Raw genomic sequence first — 21,745 nt, 5'->3', positions numbered from 1 at the left:
TCCTGCTTTCCAGCTGTCTATAATATGGTTGTCTTCAAGTCCAACGTGAACAAGTTTCTGATGAGCCGTTCCACTTAAGTTAACAAATTTACCAAACTTCCATTACTATTGATTACTATATTGTCCTTTTGACTACTCTACACTCTTTAACCCTTATCCTTGAGTGGCCTATCGGCCTTGATAAGTGGTGAAGCCTATGTAAAAAAAAAAAACAACTCTTAAAGATATTAAATCCAATGTTGTGGGGGCGATAGAGGGCAAATATAAATGCATTGGTGTAAGCAAGTGCAACCCGGAAGCACATATATTATTTCCTCCTATAACACACAACACGCTAAGTAACATACAAATATCTGTGCATGAGGTCGCCAAGCTAATCAAGAACCTTGATTCCAGTAAAACAACTGGCCCTGACGGCATCCCAATTATGACACGCAATATGGTTTCCGTTCTGCTAGATCTACAGCAGATGTGTTAACGGTTATATCTCATAGGATTAGCAAATCTCTCAACAAAGGCTTCCTTTCTAGGGCAATTGCTCTTGACATATCAAAGACCTTCGACAAGGTATGGCATAAAGGCCTAATTCACAAGATTTCCAGCTACGGTATAACTGGAAATTTTTTCTCAATCATTAAATCATTTCTCTCTGATAGGCTCATAAGAGTAGTGGTTGATGGGCAAAAATCAGAGGCCCGCAGTATTAATGCTGGAGTCCCTCAGGGGTCCATCTTGGGCCCAACTCTCTTCCTGATCTACATCAATGATCTCCCAAAACACATACTTAAATCATTCATTGGCATCTATGCTGATGACACGACCATCTACGGCAACACATGAAAGGCTGTAAATAGCAAAGTTCTCTCTGATTCTCTCTTCGTTGATCTCGAGCACGTGGTACAATGGGGGAAGAGGTGGCTTGTTACTTTTAATGCATCAAAAACCAAGTTCCTATCTTTACATCATCAACGCTCTGATCCCCATCTGGCATCAATTGAAATGGATGGCTCTCGTCTGGGTGAGGCCCCATGTTTTAACAAACTTCTGGGTTTGCCCTTTACTCCTGATCTGAAATGGAACACATACATCAAGTCTGTTGCCAAGGTCGCTGGAAAAAAAGGTTGGATCCTTCTACTGCTCCAAAAGATATCTCACTACTGATGCAATTCTCTATCTATATAAAAGCCAAGTACGTCCAAGGATGGAATACTGCTGCCACATCTGGGCAGGAGCTGCTAAAAACAGCCTATCCTGCCTTAACAGAGTACAAAATAGACTTTGTGGTTTAATGAGGGATGCCCTTTTCTCTTCCCTGCAACCTCTCTCCCACAGAAGAGACGTTACAAGCCTATCTTTGTTTTATCGTTATTTCCATGGCAGGTGCTCGTCTGAGCTCTAATCTCTGGTCCCCCCTCACCAATCTTTCACGATAAACACCCGTCTAGCTGAAACCACTGTCAATAATTTTACCCACTCTTTATCTGTGCCTAAATCAAAGCCATAAAAATTCCATGAACAAAGCTTCTTTCTTAGAACTGCACTCCTGTGGAACTCTCTACCGCTTGCCTGTTTCCCTTCTGACTTCAACATGGATGTCTTCAAGTCCGACATAAACAAATTCCTTTTTTTTTTCATAATTCTTGGATATGTTACTAATTATTCATTATACAGAATTATTTTTAATAAAGTAACCCAAATAATCGCCCCCTCATTAACCGATATGATCCCGTTCCTCTTACAAGAATAACAACATCTTCTAGCCTGTCTATTTCATTACGAACACACCAATCAAATAACTCACATTTAATCATTTTTCATTATTCTATGATACGTTACTAATTTCGGCAATCATTGTTTAAGATTTAACCCACATAATCGACCCCCCCTCTTACTAAAATAAAAACTTTCAGACAATATCTGGGCTGTTTATTTCATTATATAAACACACCAATCAAATAACTCATATTTTATCATTTTTCATAATTCTTAGATATGTTACAAATTTTGACAAACGTTTTATTTTATTTAACCTACATAATCCCCTCGCCTCTTGCTAAACAATAACTTTGATACATTGTCTTGCTGGTTATTTCATTATAAACGCATCAATCAAATAACTCACATTTTATAATTTTTCATAATTCTTGGATATGTTACTAATTTCAACAATCATTTTTAATTATGTAACCCACATAGTCGACCCCCCTCTTACTAAAATATTAACTTTAAGACTATATCTGGGCTATTCAGTTCATTATAAATACATCAATCCAATAACTTACATTTAATCACTTTTCATAATTCTTGGATATGTTACTAATTTCGACAATCGTTTTTTTTATAATTTAACCCACATATCATTTCCTTTTGCTAAAATAATTACTTTGTGAGATTGTTTGACTGGTTATTTCATTACAAACATATTAATCAAATACCTCACATTTTATCATATTTCATAAGCCTTGGATGTGTTACTTATTTTGACAATCATTTTTCATGATTTAACCCACATAATCCCTTTTCCTCTTACTAAAATTATAACTTACAGATATTATCTGGCTAGTTATTTTATTACAAACACACCAATCAAATAACTCACATTTGATCATTTTTCATAATTCCTGGATATGTTACTAATTTCAAGTCATTTTTCATGATTAACCCCACATAATTTACCCCGTCCTTCTAAAGAAATAACTCTGAGGCTTTTCCTCCGCTGTTTATTTCATTATAAAAACAGAAATAAAATAACTTACATTTCATAACTTTTCATAATTCTTGGATATGTTACTTATTTCGACAATCATGTTTCATGAGTTACCCGACATTATCGCCTACCTCTTACTAAAATAATACATTTGAGACATTGTCTGGGCTTTCTATTTTATTACAAACATACTAATAAAATTACTCACATGTCAGCATTTTTCATAATTCTTGGATATTTTACTAATTTCGATAATAGTTTTTCTTGATTTAACGCTAATTATAGCCCCGTTCTTACTAAAATTATAACTTTAATACATCATCTTGGCTTTCTATTTGATTAAGAACACACCAAACAAATAACTCAAATTTACTCATTTTTAATAATTCTTTGATATGTTACTAATTTTTACAAACATTTTTTATCATGTAGCTACATAATTAACCCCTGTCTTACTAAAATAATAACTTTCAGACTATATATGGTCTGTTTATTTCATTATAAACACATATAGCTTACATTTAATCACTTTTCATATTTCTTGGATATGTTGCTAATTTCGACAATCATTTTTTCATGATTTAACCCACATAATCCCCTTCCTCTTACTAAAATAATAACTTTGAGACATAGTCTGGCTGTTTTTTTTTTTCATTACTAAAATACTTTCAGACAATATCTGGGCTGTTTATTTCATTACAAACACACGAATCAAATAACTCACAGTTCATCATTTTTCATAATTCTTGGATATGTTACTTATTTGGACAATAATTTTTCATGATTTTACGACTTAACCACCCCATCATGAAGTTACATTCAGGGGAGCTCACTCGCATATTATAACAATGATTGTATATTTATGTAATGATATTCGACAATGAAGCTACATCCAAGGGAGGTCACTTGCATATTATAGTAATGATTGCATACTATTCTATTGGTAATCGATAACGAAGCTACATCCAAGCGAGATCACTTGCATATTATAACAATGATTGTATATCAACCTAATGCTATTCGACCATGAAGCTACACCCAAGGGAGGTCACTTACATATTATAACAACAATTGTATATTAATCTAATGGAATTCGACAATGAAGCTAAACCTAAGGGAAGTCACTCGCATATTATGACAATAATTGTATATTTTTCTAATCGTTTTTCTTGATTTAACCCACATAATCACTCTCCTCTTGCTAAAATAAAAACTTTGAGACATTGATACTGGTTATTTCATGATAAACACACCAATCAAATAACTCACATTCTATCATTTTTCATAATTCTTGGATATGTTACTAATTTCGACAATCATTTTCGATGATTTAACACGCATAATCGCCCCTCTCTTACTAAAATAACAACCATGCGACATTGTCTAGGGTGTCTATTTCATTACCAATATGCACATCAAATAACTAACATTTCATAATTTTTCATAATTCTTGGATATGTTATTAATTTTGACAATCATGTTTCATGAGTTAATCCACATAATCCCCTTCCTCTTACTAAATTAATACATTTGAGACATTGTCTGTGCTGGTAATTTCATTCCAAACGCACCAATTACATAACTCACATTTCATACTTTTTCACTTTTCTTGGATATGTTACTAATTTCTACAATCATTTTTAATGATGTAACCCACATAATCGACCCCCTCTTAATAAAATATTAACTTTAAGACTAAGGCTGTTCATTTCATTATAAAACCCCAATCCAATAACTTATATTTAATCACTTTTCATAATTCTTGGATATGTTACTAATTTCGACAATCGTTTTTCATAATTTAGCCCACATAATATCCTTTCCTTTGCTAAAATAATTATTTGTGACATTGTCTGGCATGTTATTTCATTATAAACACACCAACAAATAACTCGCATTTCATCATTTTTCATAATTCTGTGATATGTTACTAATCTGGACAATAATTTTTCATGATTTTACGACATAATCACACCATCTTCCTATATGGGGTATTCTGTTAGCACAAATATCCACCCATCTCATCCGATCCCAGGAATTCTCCTAGGAAACATTCCACCCATGTCATCCAATCCCAGGCAACGTCGTGTATTTTACTAGTAAAGATATCCACCTTTCTGATACAATCCCCGGCAACGCTGGGTATTATGCTAGTACAAATATCAAGCTATAAAGCATTCACTGGCATAATTTTACATTGATTGCATATTAATCTAATGGTATTCGACAATGAGGTTACATCCAAGGTAGGTCACTTGCATATTATAACAATGATTGTATATCAATCTAATTGTATTCAAAAATGAAACTACAGCCAAGTGAAGCCACTTGCGTAATCTAATGGTCGTCGACAATGAAGTTACACCAAAGGGAGGTCACTCGCATGTTATAACAATGAGTGTATATTAATCTAATGATATTAGGCAACGAAGCTACACCCAAGTGAGGTCACTCGCATATTATAACAATGATTGTATATTATTCTGAAGGTATTCGGCAATGAAGCTACATCCAAGGGAGGTAACTTGCATACTATAACAATGATTGTATATTATTCTAATGGTATTCAACAACAAAGCTACATTCAAGGGAGGTCACTTGCATATTATAACAATGATTGTATATCAACCTAATGCTATTCGACAATAAAGCTACATCCAAGGGAGGTCACTTGCATATTATAACAATGATTGTATATTATTCTAATGGAATCTGACAGTGAAGCTACATCCAAGGGAGGTCACTTGCATATAATAACAATGATTTTATATAAATGTAATGGCGTTCGAGAATGAAGCTACATCTAAGGGAGGTCACTTACAAATTATGACAATGAATGTATATTAATCTAATGGTATTCGAGAATGAAGCTACATCTAAGGGAGGTCACTTGCATATGACAATAATTGTATATTAATATAATGGAATTCTAGAATGAAGCTACACTCAATGGAGGTCACTTACATAGTATGAAAATAATTGCATATTAATCTAATGATATTCGACAATGAAGCTACACTATGGAAGTCACTTGCATATTACACCAATGTTTTTATATTATTCTAATTGTATTCGACAAAGATGCTACATCCAAGGGAGGTCACTTACATATTATAGCAATGATTGTATAATATTCTAATGAAATTCGACAATGACTATACATCCAAGGGAGATCACTTGCATATTATAACAATGATTGTATATTAATCTAATGGAATTTGACAATGAATCTACACCCAAGGAAGATCACTTGCATATTATAATGATTGTATTATTCTAATAGAATTTGACAATGAAGCTACATCCATGGGAGGTAACTTACATATCATACCAATTATTTTATATTAATCTAATTGTATTCGACAATGAAGCTACATCCAAAGGAGGTCACTTACATATTATGAGAATGATTATATATTAATCTAATGGTATTCTACAATGAAGTTACATCCAAGGGGGGTCAATTACATATTATGACAATGATTGTATATTATTCTAATGGTATTCAAAAATGAAGCTACACCCAAGGGAGGTCACATATTATGACAATGATTGTATATTAATTTAATGGAATTCGACAATAAGGCTACACCCAAGGTAGTTCACTCGCATATTATAACAATGATTATATATTAATCTAATGGAATTCGACAATGAATCTACATCAAAGGGAGGTCACTTGCATATTACCCCAATGATTGTATATTAATCTAATGGTATTCCATAATGATGCTTGATCCAAGAGAGGTAAGTTGAATATTATCACAATGATTGTATATTAATCTAATGGTATTTGACAATGAAGCTACATCCAAGGGAGGTCACTTGCATATAATAACAATGATTGTATATTAATCTAAATGAATTCGACAATGAAGCTACAATCAAGGGAGGTCACTTGCATATTATAACAATGATTGTATATTAATATAATGGAATTCGACAATGAAGCTACACCCAAGGGAGGAAACTTGCATATTATAACAATGATTTTATATTAATCTTATTGCAACTGATAATGAAGCTAGATCCAAGGGAGGTCACTTGCATATTGTAACATATATACTGCGCAAGCACCTTCTAAATTTTTCAAATCGGACCTATACTGCAGAAGCACATTCAAAATTGTCAAATGGGACCTATATTGCACGAGCACCTTCAAAATTTTAAAATCCGCCTATAATCCACAAGCAGCTTCAAAATTGTCAAATCGGACCTATAATGCACAAGCACCATCAAATATTTTCAAATCGGACCTATACTGCACAAGCACCTTCAAAATTGTTGAATCGAACCTATACTTCACGTATATCATACAATCCCAGTCGACACTTGGTATTCTGCTAGTACACATCCACCTATGTCATACAATCCCGAGCGACGCCGGTTGTTCTGCTAGTGCATATACACCTACTTTATCCAATCCTAGGCTATGCCGGGTATTTTACTAGTACGGATATGAAGCTACACTCACTATATATTAATATAATGGAATTCGACAATGAAGCTACATCTAAGGGAGGTCACTTGCATATTATAACAATGATTGTATATTAATCTAATGGAATCTGATAATGAAGCTACATCCAAGGGAAGTCACTTGCATATTGTAAAATATATATAGTGCAAGCACCTTCCAAATTTTTCACATCGGACATATACTGCACAAGCACCTTCTAAATTTTTCAAATTGGACCTATACTGCACAAGCAACATATAATTTTTTGAAATTGGACCTATACTGCACAAGCACCGTCTAAATTTTTGAAATAGGACCTATACTGCACAAGTACCTTCAAAATTGTTGAATAGGACCTATAATGCACAACCACTTTCAAAATTTTCACATCGGACATATACTGCACAAGCACCTTCTAAATTTTTCAAATTGGACCTATACTGCACAAGCACCATCTAAATTTTTAAAATCAGACCTATAGTGCACAAGCCCCTTCAAAATTGTCAAATGGGACCTATACTGCACAAGCACCTTCAAAATTGTCAAATCGGCCTATAATCCACATGCACCTTCAAAATTGTCAAATCGGACCTATAATGCACAAACACCATAAAAAATTTTCAAATCGGACCTATACTGCACAAGCACCTTCAAAATTGTCGAATCGGACCTATACTTCACCTATATCATACAATCACAGGCGATACTTGGTATTCTGCTAGTACACATCCACCTATGTCATACAATCCCGGGCGACGCCGGCTGTTCTGCTAGTGCATATACACCTACTTTATCCAATCCTGGGCTATGCCGGGTATTTTGCTAGTACAGATACCCACCTATGTAATCCATCCCGCGCGACACTGGGCATTTGGCTAGTACATACATCAACCAATTTTTTCCAATCCCAGGCATCGCCGAGAGTTCTTCCAATCCCAGGCCATGCCGGGTAATCAGCTAGTATATATGTCGTGCTAGTACTATGTCATTCTATTACAGGCGACGCTGGGTATTTTGCTCCTACATATGCACCAACTCATTCCCTGTCCCTTCCTCCCTCTCTCCAATACGCATCTTTTTTTACTTGGTCTTTTGGCTAAGATCAAAGTGTAGTATCTGTTCCGGCAGATACTGCAAGCAAAGACCAGATGTGGGGGCAACCCCATATGCCTGACCTTTAACCAGCTCCCATTTCCCACCTCTCGGGAGCTGGTCCCCTTTTTCCCTTCCCCCTCCCTTCACTCCTCACATTAAAAATCGGCCTTTTGCCTAATTTGCTCGGTGGGGGAGCAAATAAATACCATCTGTTCCGGCAGATACTGCAAGCAAAGACCATATGTGGGGGAAACCCCACATATAAGACCTTGGTCAATGTAGGGGCAACCCTTCATACCAATTGTCACTATCCAGCTCCCCTACTCCCCGGGGAGTTGGTCCCCATTTCCCCTTCACTCCTCACATTAAAAATCGGCCTTGTGCCTAATTTGCCCTGTGGGGGAGCAAATAAATACCTCAAAGTGTAGTATCTGTTCTTAGAAATAAAGCGGTTTCATCTTTCGCCCCCTCCTCCCACTAACTCATAATATGCCTCTCACCTTCCTCAAAAATATATAATACACATTTTATTTTTTACTTTGTCTTTTGGCTAAGATCAAAGTATAGTATTTGTTCTTAGAATTAAAGCAGTTTCATCCTTCTCCCCCCACCCCCACTAAGAAAATAAGGAGAGAAACAAACGTCAATCGAAAATAAGGATAGCCTTCTGTGATTTTTGGAATATGACATCTAAATATAAATTATGCATCTTTTTTTAATAGGAGATAATGCTCGGCAAAAAATTAAGCTGTATAAGACGGTTACTTGGTTTTTTGGCTGAGATCAAAGTGTAGTATCTGTTCTTAGAAATAAACCGGTTTCATCTTTCGCCCCCTCCTCCCACTAACTCATAATATGCGTCTCTCCTTCCTCAAAAATATATAATACGCATTTTTTTTACTTGGTCTTTTGGCTAAGATCAAAGTGTAGTATCTGTTCTTAGAATTAAAGCGGTTTCATCCTCCTCCCCCCCCCCCACTAAGTAAATATAAATTATGCATCTTTTTTTAATAGGAGATAATGCTTGGGAGAAAATTAAGCTGTATAAGACGGTTACTTGATCTTTTGGCTAAGATCAAAGTGTAGTATCGGTTCTTAGAATTCAAACTAATATACAAAAAATATATAATACGCGTGTTTTTTTACTTGGTCTTTTTGACTAAGATCAAAGTGTAGTATCTGTTCCTAAGCCTGGGATGTGATCAAATACAATCACTCATATGTTTGTTTATTTACATTTTAAAACGCAGTAAAACGAATCTCTCTCTCTCTCTCTCTATCTCTCACTCTCTCTCTCTCACTTCGTCTTCCTTATCCTGAAGTGTTACTAAAAAGGAAAATGGCGTCTCGCTTTGTTTTTTTCTAGTAAAAACATCGATGGTTAATATTTTTTGTAAGCATATTTTTTTTTTTTTACTTCACATTTTTTGCTTGTTATTTTTCATTTAACTATCATATCTAATTATTTTTAACGTACTAAAACTTTGGAAACATTCTTCTAACGTGAAATTTTTGTATTTTGATATGCATGATGTGTCTTTTTTACCGATAACAAAAGTCTCTATTCAATGTTTTCATAAACCTATCGCCATTACAGCTTGCTTACGTCAAGGGCACGTGACATGATTCAGCGTTTAATAAATTACGTATAAATATCATTAAAATGTCACTTTTTTTCGGCCCCCTTCCCCTGCAGAAAATCGATCAGCTGACCCACTTCTGATGGTCCTTTTGGGCTAATTTTTCGATATTTGTCATCCAAAGGGAGGGGCTTTCATAGAATACCAAGTTTGTTAATTTTTGTTGTGTCTGTCAAAAGTTTTTAGCAGACATACAAACAAACAAACACACACACACACACACACACACACATTTTGCCTTTTATATATTAGAAAGACTAGCGGGGGGTACCTGGCGATGCCCAGGTGTCTTGAGGTAAATCAAAACTCCGGGGGGGGGGGGGGTTAAATAATAATAAAAAATGTTTTGGTAGGTAAGTATGAGAATCGAACCTGTACCCTTGAGTTGGAAATTAATGTGTGCAAAAAACCATGCTACGTTAACCATTGAGCCACAGCGACAGACAACATTAAGCAGGTTATTAAACTATAAAAACAGGCGTGCGCAATAAAAGTTAACTCTACTGCTTCCATTTGACCTAATTAAGAAGGTCAAATAGAAGTCACGCAGCGTTTGGGTTTGTTTACCCAAATTTAACTGTTTCTTCCCCCAAAAGATGTTGGGGAGGGGGAAAGCAACTCCCAATTGTCCAGATCAAAGCTGATTGCTTCTGGATGTTTTTCCCGGCGCAATGCCGAGAAGACGTCATTTGAGTTTAGTTTCACTTTATTTATACTAAAAGGCCCAATCAACACGCGATAAGCCAAAATAGCAATAATTTTGTAAAAATCGACATAAATAAATCTATACACTACGCGGTTTCCTAATTCCTAGATATTATTATATAGGACCTATATACACAGTTTTAAGCGATAGTAACGACCCTGGGAGCGTGTGCGAGAAAAGCTTTTTGAAGACATACACGAAATGATCACACACATTTTGCCTTTTATATATATAGACTAGCGGAGGTACCCGGCGATGCCCTGGTGTCTTGTGGTAAATCAAAACTCCAGGGGGGGGGGGTTAAATAATAAAATAAATGTTTTGGTAGGTAAGTATGAGAATCGAACCCGTACCCTTGAGTTGGAAATTAATGTGTGAAAAAAAAAAACCTGCTACGTTAACCATTGACCCACGGCGACAACAGACAATGTTAAGCAGGTTATTTAACTATAAAAACAGGCGTGCGCAATAAAAGTTAATTCTGCTGCTTCCATTTGACCTAATTAAGAAGGTCCAATAGAAGTCACACAGCGCTTGGGTTTCTTTCCCCAACAGATGTTGGGGAGGGTTGTCTGATCAAAGCTGATTGCTTCTGGACGTTTTTCCCAGCGCAATGCCGAGAAGACATCGTTTGAGTTTAGTTTCACATATTTATACTAAAAAGCCCAATCAACACGCGAGAAGCCAAAATAGCAATAATTTTGTAAAAATCGACATAAATAAATCTATACGCTACGCGCTTTCCTAATTCCTAGATATTATGATATAGGACCTATATACACAGTTTTAAGCGATAGTAACAACCCCGGGAGCGTGTGCGAAAGAAGCCTTTTGAAGACATACACGAAATGATCACACACATTTTGCCTTTTATATATATAGATAATTAGATAATACATTCTTACTGAGATATTTAAAAAATGTGTTCATTATATTCTGTGATCTTAATAAATACTGACAATTTCATTTAAATTGGTTGGTTGACTGAATTTTGGTGAATTTTTTAGTGAAAGGAATAGCAAAAATATTCATGTATTTTCACGATCGGTCATTCATTTTGCACATACCTAATATATATATATTCATTTATTATTTTCATAAACAAATAGTAATTTCAATTACACTTGTAAATAATTTCTCTGATATTTCAACAAATTTAGGATACATTTGAATTTCGTTTTTTCACCCGAAATATAACCTTCATTAAATAATGTCATAATCTTTTTCCTTTGAATAAGATAGTTTTTTTTTTTTCCAAACATAACTTTTTAATAATGACCTTCCATCATAGATATTTTGTAATTCTCGGATCTTTTCAACAAATAAAAATTTAAGTGTCTTCACTTCAGAAAATTAAATATTGACTCTCTGTCAAGATATCTTTTTTTAATTCTCAGAAATCTCTGTCAAGATATCTTTTTTAATTCTCAAGAAAAATAAAATTTCTCTTAAACTTCACAAAAATATCTGCAGCCCAAAAAATAACTTTAATTGTCTTAACTTCTCTATATTTTAAAAATGTGATAAAATAAACTGCATTCAAATATCTTCTCAATGTTCTTATATCAAGTTATCATAAAAGGAGAATAATTAATTTATGTAAACACAATTTTCATAACCTATTCACAAAGATGAAAAATTAAAATGTTGACAAGTCAAAATCTATTTCTCATCTAACACAAAAAACCCATTGAAATCTTTAAATTATTGTCTGTTTGTTTTGTTGACACCACATGACTCAAATAAACCAATGAAATGACACAATTAATCATTAAAAAGTGGCAACAGGGATCTTCTGCCCCTTATTTTCAAATGAAATTCAATAAAATTTTGAATCAGTTAAAAAACAAGAAATTTTACAAACTTTATTCTGTACTGAGCGTTTTATTTTAAATGATATAAGGTCATTTAAAAATAAATTATGAAATTATCTTAGTCAAACATATGTCAATTTGGCTTCTTTTTTGGTATTGATATTTTATAGCATTTTTTTTTTTTTTTTTTTTTTGCTGCAGAGATGATAAAAGATATAAATCCAAGTTCTTAAAATATGAAATGTTGTAAATTTTCTTTAACTTCAATCATGAAATTGTTATAAATATGGCTGTTTTTGTCATTTGAAATGGTAACCATTTCTCCACACACAGCACTTGGTATTCCTAAATGGTAAATGGTAGTGATCAGGCTACCAGTAACTGCCAGTAACAAAGATGGCAGTGAACTGATTGAATCCAAAATTCGACAATTTTTAATAGTAACTTTAGAAGCTTTTCATTGGTTGCTCACTATGACTTGTAGTCATAAAAACGATCGTCGAAATCATTGGTCTCATACCCCCCACCAGGAGTCAAAAATATTTCATACACACCCTTTTTTAATATAATGGAAAAATCCTTTCGGATTCAATTTTGGTTTGAGTTGAGAAAAGGAAAGAAATATAAATAAAAATAAAAATAAACAAATAAATGAACAAATAAAAATAAACCAATTAAATAATTTTTTTTGTGGGGGGGGGGGAATTTGTCTTTATTCTCATTGGTCAAAAAGAATTAATTATATATTGGTAAAATGTGTGCAAAAACAAGCCATTTTTTTTTTTTTTGTAAATCACATTGAGTTTTTTTATATATATAAAAATAAACACTTTTCATATATATATAGAGAGAATCCTATTCAAATACATAAACATATATGCACAAAAATTCACAAATATACATTTTTTTATTTATTTTTTATTTTTTTTAGACAAAAACTGGAAACATTATGTTAGATATTAGTTGGTTAATTTGGTTAGTAAGATAGAAATGGTCGCAGTTTAATTTATAATTTTTTTTTTTTTTTTTTTTTTTTTTTTTTTTTGGTGTGATTTCGACTGTTCATGCTTCTCTTTTTGGGTTTCTGAAAAGAGATTTATTCATAATTAGATTCCAAAAAGTTCGGCTATAAAGTGTTAGTAATAGATTTTTTACTTATTTCATCTCTTATAAAATGATATCTGATATCAATATACTTTGACCTTTGATAAATCATAGAATTATTTGCTAATAAGATACTGCTCTGGTTGTCACAATGAATTACTATAGGTTTTTTTTTATTTAAATCTGGTTTTAAAATAGATTTTAGAATGGTGTTCAGAAAAATTGCCTCCTGCGCGGAATGGGTGAGGGCCACAAATTCTGCTTCACAAGTAGAAAGGGCAACAATTCGGTGCTTTTTAATTTTCCAAGAGATCATAGGTTCAGTCTTTGACAGTCTAAAACAATACCCCGTTATACTTTTTCTATCCTCAGATTTACCCCAATCTGAATCTGAAAATCCTTCTAAATTTAGAGGATATGTAGACTTTTTAAATATTAAAGATTTTCCTTCGTTCCTTTTAGATAACAAGGGATTTGTTTTGCACAATTAAGATCCTTAATTGTCGGTATCGATAAGTTTTGAGATAGCTTTGTTACAGTGTAACATATATCAGGCCTAATTGTGGTCATCAAATAGATGAGGCTTCCAACCATTTTTCTGTATAATCGATCATTTATGGATTTTGTTTTGGTCCCTATATTTTTATTTATGCCCATTTCAACGGGAGTTGTACGTGGTTTTGCAATTTTGCATTCTGAACTTGAGCAGAATTTTTTCAATGTATCGTGATTGATTCATTGTTATAGTTTCATTTTCACAGGTAAATTTTATACCGCGGAACCATGACAGTCGTCCAAGATTAACCATTTAAAATTTTTTATTTAATTTATTTTTAACATCTTTTAAAGTGTTGTCACAGTTTGAGGTGAGTAATATATCATCAACACAAAAAAACAAAATCAACAATTTATTACCTACATTTTTGGTATACATGCACGAGTCTACGTGACATTCCTGTTCTATTAAATAATTATGGAGTGTTAAATTTCAATTGTGAGCACTTTGTCTTAGTCCATATAATGATTTATTCAGTTTCCACACGCAATTTTTATTTTTCATTTTAAATCCCTCTGGAGGGTAAATATAGATTTCACAGTCAATCGGAGCATTTAAATAAGCATTTTTTACATCCATTTGATGTATTTTTGAATTGTACTGAGCAGCAAATTGTAATAAAATTCTAATTTTCAATAAATTTGTCGTTGGTGAAAATGTTGCAAAATATTCTACTCCAGAAATTTGTGAAAAACCTTTTGCAATAAATCTTGCTTTAAAAGTTTCACTGCCAGAAGCTGTAATTTTTTTGGAAAAAGTCCAGCGTGAAGAAATTATATTTTTATCTGTTGGTTTTGCCACTATTTCGTATGTGATCTTTTCAGATAAAGCTTTCAATTCGGATATCATAGCTTGTTTCCATTCTTGGTGATTTTCTGAATTAATCGCCTCATTATAACTTTCCGGTGCGTTTTTCAATGAGTAACAGTAATCCACTGCGTAGTTTTGTATCTTTTCAATTTTTAAGAAGTCTAGCCTTTTTCGCTCCCTTATCGGGTATCGACGTGTCTGGTTAATATTTTCATCAGTAGTTCTACTGTAATTGTCGTCGTTATTAATATTTTCATTGTGATCGATTAAGATGCTAGGTAATATTTCTTCATGTTTTTTATCCACTGGATCGCCATTTTTTTAATTTAATATATCATTGAATTTTACACATCTAACCCTTTTTATGGCATTTTGGGCTGGAAAGTAGATTAAATATGCTGGACTGTTTTTATCATAACTTATGAAAATACCTTTTTCACTTTTAGTATTCAGTTTACTGGTATTTTCTATAAATGCAAAACAATCTGAACCAAATATATGCATTTGGTTCATTTTGGGTTTTACACCGCAAAACACTTCAGTGTTTTGCCTAATCTTCTATTGAACGATCTATTTCTGATATATGCTGCTGCCATTAAAGCATACATCCATAAACTATGCGTTAATTTCGATTCGATAAGTAGACATCTTGTCATCTCAAAAAGGGTTCACCATGCCCTTTCAGCAGTGTCATTTTGGAAGGGGGAATACGGCGCAGATTTCTCGTGTTTAATACGGTGATTAATTAATAAAAGTTCAATCTTTACTAGTAAATTCAGTCCCATTGTCTGAGCAAATACAATTTATCGAGTCGTACAGGGTAATATCTATCGAGTCGTACAGGGTAGCTAAATATTTCTTAGTGACGAGTATAGTGTTGGATTTGTTTTTTTTTAGAAAATAAACTATAATTAAACCGGAAAAATCATCAATAAAGTTCAAAACGTACCTTAGATTATTTCTCGCCATGGGCTGATTGGACCTGCTAAATCGCAGAACACAAGTGAGAGAATTTTCGTGGCTTTTTTGTCTGGCGTTCTTTGGGAGATCATCTGAAGGTATTATTTTCATGCCTTCAACTACATTTGGTAATTTTTAATATCAGCTGTATTGCAATGTCCTAGAATTCTATGCTAGGTTTCCAGGTCGTGACAGGCAGTTTTTGAGGGAACTATACTTTTTAAATAATATAGTCAGCCATTTTCTTTAATATCAAATACAGTTCCATTGGGGTATATCAATTTTGACTTGTTTTGGCCAAACTTTATATTCGTGCCTTGTTTAATGGCAGCCTGCACGGAAAATATGTCTTGCTTAAATGTAGGTATGAACAGAACATTTTTTAGAATATAGTTACAGATTTCGCCTTTATTATTTTTTAGGGATATTTTAGCATCGTCTCTTTTCAAGACTTGACTGCCGTCGACAAGTTCGACAAAATGACTTTGTGGATTAAAGTTTGAATCAAAATTAATAAAATCAGATTCCTTGGTGATAGCGTGTGCTGTAGTACCACAGTCTACAAGGAGATTTTTACCGTTTGTGGTATTGTCAAAGTTACATGTGAATAGAAATGTATGTTCTTCTTCAAAGTTCTCAACGGAGTCCATTTTAGAGCGTTTATATCAACATTGGAAAGTTTTGTGATTGGATCATCCACAATTATGGCAGATAATTTTATTCTTTTTCTTGTGAAAATTACTTTTGGGGAACACGTTGCGGTGAGGTGCGTAATTTGGTGGTGTCTATTTTTGAGAAGCATTTTTGAACTTCATAATATTGCTGGATTTATTATCGTCCATGAGCATCCGATTAGTCTCTTTGTAACTTCAAATTCACTGAAATTTATGGGTTTGTCTTTTTGCGTTATAACAGTTGTAAATGGTTTAAAATCGGCTGGAAGTCCTTTGAGGGCCATTGATATCAACAAGCTATCGCTTATTATTTCACCTGAGAGTTTTAAACCATTGGTGGTTGTTTCTGCCCTTATAACGTAGTCGGTAATAGTTTCATCCTCGTTATGTTTCAGAGACATTAGTTCTGTGTATAGTGATATAATTTTCGGTTTCCCTTTTGATAAATAATGTTCTCTTAATGTTCAATGCTTTCCGTCCATCATCCAAGACATCTCTTATAATCAGAGACAGACTTCTATCGTCTAAGCATTGAATCAGTTCTTCAGAAACAGTTGCATTCTTTTCGAGAAATTCGGGGTCGTTAGGATTCTCTGTTGGAGATTGTATCATTTTGTGTAGTTTTCGAATCCTTAGATACCCCAGAAATGTTACCTGTCACAATTTGAATTTAGATTCCGAACCGTCAAAGAAAAGACGATGGCTGGGCGCATAACCTGTTAAGTGTTAAGACATTATGTTGAACAGAGTGTAGTACGATCCTGAGTGTAATTGCCAGTCACAAAGATGGCAGCATAGAAGCAGTGTAGTTCAGAATCTGAGTGTAATTGCCAGTAACAAAGATGGCGGCGAACTGATTGAATCCAAAATTCGACAATTTTTATAGTAACTTTAGAAGCTTTTCATTGGTTGCTCACCATGACTTGTGGTTATAAAAATGATCGTCAAAATCATTAGTTTCATACCCCCCACCAGGAATAATATGTGAGTGCATTTAAAAAGCTAATGAAACACCAAAGTTTTATGTATGACATGAAAAGAAACCAGAATCTTAGATCTCCATCATTCCAGTAATCATAGGAGCAATCAGACTCATGAAAAAGAATTTCAAAAACAAATTGACAAATATACCCGATGAACCAAGTGCAAGAATGATACAAAAAATTGCACATAAAGGAACAATTAAAATCTTAAAGATCTTTCAATTGGAATGTATGAGAGTTGGTGAATGTCTGGCATTCAGTAGGATACCCCGCCCCCAGTTAGAACAAAAATGATATGAAAATTGTTAAAAGTAGATGATTATAGGCAGATATTTTTATGATTAAAAACTGAAAGAGTGACTAATTCATTTGTCTCAATTCTGAATGAGTGTTATTGGATGTTGATGGTTTGGCTTAATTTAACCTCTCCTGGGTCTTTAGTCCTTTTCACAACTGTGTATACATGTATGCGTTATTTATATGCACAATATCTCTATAAGGCAGCTATTCCTAAATTTTAATTTTACCCTCGATTATTTTTTTCCTCATTCGGAAGTGAGTTATATTAAAACATTAACTGGAGAAACGGTTTGGTATCTTTAGCCACCATAAGTTTACATTGTTTTCATGAAATTATATATAACTAGCATGACCCAGTAACCGGTGTTGCCATGTGAAAGTATGACAGATCCAGAACAGAATCATTAAGGGATCCCCCCACCTCGAAAACAAATTAAACTACAGTTGTTGTTGATGGCCACTGCCATTCCTGGAAAATAGTGGGCACTAGTGGCCATGGCCTAAACGAAATAATCTGGCTTATACTGTCTGACATTGTTTTCCATTGGCAGCTAGTTGAAGCCATTGTTATTGTCAGCAGTGTTGGTTACTGGTGATTAGTGCTGGTTTGAGGCGATAACCTGCAGGTACTGACGGATTCTAAAAAAAGCAGTTAAGGGAAAAACATTGCATACTTATTTGTTATGCCTAAATCAGTATAACTTCAAAAAATTACGAAAAATGGTTCATTAGAAAAATAATAGATGAAAACAGAAGTTTTCAAAGTTAGTGATTCTCATTGTATATTAATTCATCAGACTGAGCGAAATCAGTGGTAAATACAAGGGGCGTGCAATAAGTAATGCCCCTGACCCACTTCCCATAGAAGTAGAGCAACGAAACTTGGCACAGTTATTAGTCTTTCTCTACATAGGAACCACCTAGAGTTATGCATTTTTCCCATCGTTGGATGCAGCTCTGGAGACCGTTTTTGTAGAACACCCCAGGTTGGTCTTCCAACCACAACGTGACTTCAGAAATCAAGGCTGCATCATCTGGGAAACGCTTTCCTTTTAAAAACAACTTCATGGCTGGGAAGAAGTGAAAGTTAAGAGGGTGCAAGGTCAGGAGAGTAGGGAGGATGGGGGAGGATTTCATAACCACACGCCCATGCTTCTGATCTGGCGACATGTGAGTTGTGGACCGGAGCGTTGTCCTGCAGGAGGAGGGTACCTTTACTGATCTTGCCCCGCCTCTTGATTTTGATAGCTTCCCTTAATTTCCCCAAAAGTGAAGCATAATAGGCTCCTGTAATTGTTGTACCCTTTGCCAGGAAATCTGTCATCACTACTCCGTTTTGGACCCAGAAGACTGTGAGCATGACCTTGCCAGTAGAGGGCTGCACCCTTGCCTTCTTTGGATGTGGTTAGTCCAAGAGCTTCCAGTGCATTGACTGGGCTTTGGTCTCTGGATCATAGTGATGGACCCAGGTTTTATCCTGTGTAATCAGTCTTTTGAAAAACTTTGACTCATCTTCTTGGCACATCTCCAAATTCATCCTCAAGCACTTGACGTGTTCTGGCTTCTGGAATGGTGTGAGCAACCTGGGAATCCATCTGGCAGACACCTTATGCATATGCAAATGGTCATGAATGATAGTTTCTATAGACCCTGTACTAATCTTGACATCTTGGGCTATTTGGCGAATAGTAATGCGCCGATCTTCCAAAATGGCAGCCTCAACTTGACGGACAGATGCCTCATCAATGGCAGAAGGGGGGCAACCAGGTCTGGGAGCTGTTTCCACAGACTTCCGGCCATGTTTGAATTCACGATACAAGCGTTTTACAAGGTCATATGATGGGGCATTATCACCATAAGTTTCTTTCATTTCATCAAAGGTCTCCTGTGGTGTGCGTCCTTTCAAATACAAAAACCGGATCACTGCTCGACATTCAACAGGCTCCATTTCACACCTGACTCAGTTCAAACACCTGTAAAACAGAAAGCACAATTAGTTCAGAGCTGTAATTTGCCACATAACCCGTAGAGATATAAATCATTGCACATGAAAAATTTCAGCTAGATCAGACAACTGGAAGTGGGTCAGGGGCATTACTTATTGCATGCCCCTCGTAACTGCCTTCTACTGAAGACACTATCTTTCAAGTTGGCCATTGTTTATCTTCTGAGTATACTGCACACATTATTTTTTTGTATGCTTAATTGTTAAAAAATAAGTTGCCAGTATTTATGAAACATTAGGATAATTTTAAGGTTACCAGTATTAAATTTTCTGTTTTTACAGTATCTGTTATTAAGAAAGTATGCAACAATTGCAAAACAGTATCCTCTCCTCACGCGAGAAATGGGTTTCTAAATCACATGATTATTTTAGTGTACTTCAGTAAATGCATAAATTCAGAATCTATAAATAAAAAAAACGAGATCATTAATTATCAAACTGTAAACATTGTCCTCCGCTTGTGGGCAATCAGAATGATAAAAGAAAGCATTCTAACAAATTAGTTAATGTATAAAATTAGATGTGTAAGGGAAAAAATAAGCAAACATTTAACCACAATTGATATAATATCGGTCAACAACTACTCGTATGTTGTTTACATTTGATGGCAACAACCATAAAGAAAGAAAGAATGTTGAAGGTATGTATTGTATCTAGTAGTAAATATATGTTTGTGAATGTTTTAGTCTTAGCAGAAAAGCTAAACAGTCATTAGTTACGTAAGTGGGAAATTCATTCGATGTTGTGATGTTAAAAATTGTCTTTTAACTGAAATTGATTATTTGTCGCCATATTGTAATATTCCGAAGTGTTTGTTTAGAATGATCTAATTCCGGAATAAGAGAATTAGCGGGCAACCAATCAGAGGCAGCAGACTTTCACAAGGGAGACTTTATTATTTTTTATTCTACTATGGGAAAGATAATGGTATATCTGTGTATGTATGAGCCAGTTACAGTTGGTGTAAGCATAGAATATGTGGAACATGTAGACTTCCAGTTTCAACTGGTGGCAGTTATAGGTCTAAATATATAATGGAAAAAGTAGGTACCCCTTCCTCTAACGCTGTTGCAATTTGGATGGTGTTACTCCTATGATGTAATTCAGTATTTTATTATTACAATTGAATGTGCCTGCAAAGGTGTTTGAAAACTACATAAGATGGTGGCTAGCCTAGCTGTATTGAATTTGTATGTGGCATCTGTTATTGCAAACCTATGATACTTTTTTGCAGGGGGTAATTCCTGCAACTATTTTATTAATATATATATATATATATATTTGTGTAAACAAGTTGAGCTTATGTATTTGGACAATGTCAAAACATTGTTAATTCACTGCCCGCATAGCAGCAGCCGTATAGATCAACAGTTAGAAGCTCTGACTGTCGTTTGAGTGATCGGTTTCGATCCTGGCTTGAGGTAGTTGTTTGTCTAGCCGCACTGATGAGCTGTGAAATAGTGAAACAGTACTGTATGTGGATGACTATATATATATATATACACACACCATTGAGTGTTCCTATTGTAATGTACTAATGTATTTAAAACTTGTTTGTTTTGATCATATCTATTTTTTTTCTATTTACTAGGCAATAGAATTCATTGCACAGAATGCTAAAGATTTTGGAATCAAGCGAACCAAACGTTTGGCTGTAAGCGGTGCTTTTCACACATCTCTGATGCAAGATGGATTACCTGAATTCAGTAATGCTCTGAAGAAAGTAGAATTCCAGCCACCAGCAATTCCTGTTTTTAGCAATGTAAAAGCTGAGAGGTATTCAAATTCCAACCAAGAATTTCAGAAACTATTGAAGTTGCATCTTGTTAAGCCTGTCAAATGGGAACAGACCATGCATGTTTTATATTCTCGTAAAAAAGGTGAAAACTTTCCTCACACTTATGAAGTCGGACCTGGAAAGCATTTGGGCAC

At 34.4% G+C, this 21,745-nt stretch overlaps 1 protein-coding gene across 1 annotated transcript in view; it reads left to right on the top strand.

The window, feature by feature from the left end:
* LOC145241307 (malonyl-CoA-acyl carrier protein transacylase, mitochondrial-like) overlaps positions 1–21,745 on the top strand; it is a 99,123-nt gene that overhangs the window by 77,285 nt on the left and 93 nt on the right. Inside the window, exon 4 of the mRNA XM_080104150.1 lies at positions 21,405–21,745. This exon is cut by the window's right edge and continues 93 nt beyond it. Coding sequence (XP_079960276.1) covers positions 21,405–21,745 — 341 coding nt within the window. The remainder of the gene's footprint in view (positions 1–21,404) is intronic.

The sequence above is a fragment of the Euprymna scolopes genome, chromosome 1, assembly GCF_053919585.1.
Source record: "Euprymna scolopes isolate OS-2025 chromosome 1, ASM5391958v1, whole genome shotgun sequence".
Classification (NCBI taxonomy): Eukaryota; Metazoa; Mollusca; class Cephalopoda; order Sepiida; family Sepiolidae; genus Euprymna; species Euprymna scolopes.
Note: the sequence above shows the minus strand (reverse complement) of the source record. Positions and strands in the feature narration are given on the sequence as shown.